The sequence below is a fragment of the Octopus bimaculoides genome, chromosome 23, assembly GCF_001194135.2.
Source record: "Octopus bimaculoides isolate UCB-OBI-ISO-001 chromosome 23, ASM119413v2, whole genome shotgun sequence".
In the NCBI taxonomy this organism is placed as follows: domain Eukaryota; kingdom Metazoa; phylum Mollusca; class Cephalopoda; order Octopoda; family Octopodidae; genus Octopus; species Octopus bimaculoides.
The window spans coordinates 27,358-30,681 of record NC_069003.1 but is presented as its reverse complement, the minus strand read 5'-3'; the positions used below and the strand labels follow the sequence as shown (position 1 = coordinate 30,681).

Below are 3,324 nucleotides of genomic sequence, written 5' to 3'. Positions count from 1 at the left end.
TGGTAAATAAGAGGGGGCTGAGGACGGAACCTTGGTGGACCCCTACCTCATATATATATATATATATATATACATATAATGTATATATATATACGATTGCGCTGGTATGGACATAGTATCCTCATGTGGATGAGGATAGCTGTGTGAAAAAGTGCCACACCCTAGCAGTTGAGGGAACCTGTGGAAGAGGTAGACCCAGGAAGACCTGGAATGAGGTGGTGAAGCACGACCTTCGAATTTTAGGCCTCACCGAGGCAATGACTAGTAACCGGGACCTTTGGAAATATGCAGTACGTGAGAAGACCCGGCAAGCCAAGTGAGAGCATAAGCTATGGCCTCTGCCAGAAGTGTAGCCAGCTCACTTATTCATATCTTCACTTCATTGGACACTAAACTCTGCTTGCAAAGACCTGTTGGGGCAAGTGAAATCGAAATCGTAATTGAACCCTATTTGATGACTGGCACCTGCACCAGTGGAGCACTAACAGCACTGTCTGAGTGTGTTCATTGCCAGAGCAGCTGTCTGGCTTCTGTGCTAGTGGCCCGTAAATAGCACCATTTGAGCGTGATCGTTACCAGCATCACCTTCTGGTATTTGTGCTGGTGGCACGTTAGAAAATCATTTGAGCGATATCGTTGCCAGTGCCGCTAGACTGGCTCCCGTGCAGGTGGCACGTAAAAAACACCATTTTGAGCATGGCTGTTGCCAGTACCGTGTGACTGGCCATCGTGCCGGTGGCACATAAAAGCAGGGGAAAAGTCGTGTATCAACTGCCTCAAAGCTAAAATATGCTGATGTACTGTGTACTACTTCTAAACCCCAGCTCTATCCAGAAGCCATCATAAGGGCTGCAGCTGAGGAACAATTTTTTTTATGCATGGCTCAAAAGATTGTGCAACAACTAAACTGGCTTCATCAATTCCAAAGTTGTAGCCATCCCCACCAACACACAAGACCGCCACAACCAATGGATCCAGGGTGACCACCACTGGCATCGGCACAGAAGAAGTTACACTAATCTACTTCATAAATATAAATGGACTGTTACAATTGAATAACAGAACCAAAATTACTTTCCTGAGAGACCTATTGGCATGCAATCAAGCCTTATGCATAGCACTTACCGAAATGTACCTAAAACCCAACATTGCAGATGTAGAAATACACATAGCAAAGTATGTGGTATTGTGAAGCAATAGAAAAGATAGGAGCCATGATGGAATTGCAATATCCATCAATGAAGATCTCATGGCCCAGATCCTTTTGTCACACTCAAACTCAGTGTGTGACACAAAACTTGAACATAGTGATGCACTACACACATCACCCACCAGATGCCTCAAATCACATGGGCCTTATTTGAAGACTGCTTTGCAAGAATAGAAGAGTATATTTCTTATGGGAGACTTCAACCTGCCCAATGTGAAATGGCCTGAAGGCCCTTTTCCTCTCAGGAATAACACGATGTGAGCAAAGTTTGGTGGAGTCCCTGCTCAACCTCACCAACAAGTTGTATATGGAGCAAATATGTAAGCAACCAACCATTACAAATAATATATTTGATCTATTTCACAAACAATATAGATCTCATCCATAATGTAAAAATGACACCACCACTAGTCTTGGATCACAACATAATAGAGCTGACCATGTTTTTGGACTAATGGCATCCACAAACATGGTCAGCTGAATACTAGGTTTTTGCACAACAACATATCTTCTATGCTTATTTTGTCTATTTACATGAACTTTCTCCTCCTGTCTCCTTGTAGATATGAGTTGAAATAGCGAAACCAGAAGAGCAGGAGAAAAAAAAATCAAACTATAGCCATTATTATTTGTTGATGTTTTAATGATTTAATTTTCTTAAATGATTATTTTGTAGGATTTTTGGAGGTTTAATTAATGACTTTAAACGAAAATTACCTTGGTATGCCAGTGATTTCAAAGATTGTCTTCATGTCCAATGTTTGGCTTCAGTGATTTTCTTATTTTTGGCAACATTTACTCAAAATGTCACTTTTGGTGGAATTCTTGGCGATAAAACCAATGGCTATATGGTATATAACTACTTTAAAATTTCTTGTCTTTTTTTGCTATTTTTTTTTTTTATTTCTTCACAGAAAAAAAACACAAAAACAAACTAAATGTAATAATTTTGCTTTTCTCCCCTCACCTCAGGGGACAATGGAATGTATTTTGACAGCAGCTCTCTCTGGTGTGGTATTTGCCTTATTTGCAGGTCAGCCTTTGAACATTCTAGGCAGCACAGGACCAATGTTGGTACTTGAAACAATTATTTACCAATTCTGTCAGTAAGTTCACTGTTGTATCTATCTTGTATTAAAGATTTTTATAATGCATAAGTATATGAATAATAGAAAATCATATTAAAATTAAAATCTGAAACAATAGTCACGATTCTTCCATAATGTAAGTTTTTACAAAAGAAAGAAGACAAAATGCAGAAGAGAAAAAGAGGAGTAAAAAACATCAATGCAGCACCAAATGCTTCAATTGATCACCCACCACAAGGTTCTATCTTGTTTCACCGATTTTCCTTCATTTAAAAATTTTTTTTTTATTTCACTTATTTTCTGTGTATTTACCAAATTTTAAACTCGTACTTGAAATTTTAGATTCAAATTCTTTTTGAATCATCTTTTAAGCTTCCAACAAGTCACAACAAATATCATACAATGGGAGACAGAAGTAATTATCTTTATGAGAATAAGAAAAATTATCAACTTTCCTTTTGCAACTTTTGTACTACAAATATTCAATTACATTCATTTAAGTTTTGCAACAAGTTCTTATTTAAGTACAGAGCTAGTTATTTGTGCATGAGGGATTGGTCAATTAAATCAACCCCATCAAATGACTGGTACATTATTGTACTTGCCCCTTCTGGATGAAAGGCTATGTTGACTGTGGTGATATTTCAATTTAGAATATAAAGAACCGAGACAAACTCTGCTATGTGGCTTTTCTGGTACTTCAAAAATCTGCCAAAAATGTACGAATAACACAATCTATGCTTATCTTTAATAGCTATTCCTAAAAATACTAAAGCCATTTTTTTTAATTTATAGAAATCAAAAGTCATCAAAGATGTCCCCATTCTACAATATATCTAAGGTTGGTGCAGAATTGTTGCACCTTTTTTTCAAAATATTTTATTCAACAAAAAATTTAAACAAAACGCCAAGTAGATGGTGAATATGCTCCGGAATAATCATTTAAAGATGTTTTTGGTAAATGTTATTGTTTTCGTTGAATAAAATTTATTGCAAAAAAGCCACAATAATTATGCACCAACCTAA

The 3,324-nt window shown here is 36.9% G+C and overlaps 1 protein-coding gene across 1 annotated transcript in view; it reads left to right on the top strand.

Annotated features, from left to right (window-relative positions):
- The window catches only part of LOC106876013 (electroneutral sodium bicarbonate exchanger 1), a 53,509-nt gene that overhangs the window by 23,930 nt on the left and 26,255 nt on the right, over positions 1-3,324 (top strand). Inside the window, exons 9-10 of the mRNA XM_052975992.1 lie at positions 1,887-2,061; positions 2,183-2,316. Of these exons, the coding sequence (XP_052831952.1) occupies positions 1,887-2,061; positions 2,183-2,316 (309 nt within the window). The remainder of the gene's footprint in view (positions 1-1,886; positions 2,062-2,182; positions 2,317-3,324) is intronic.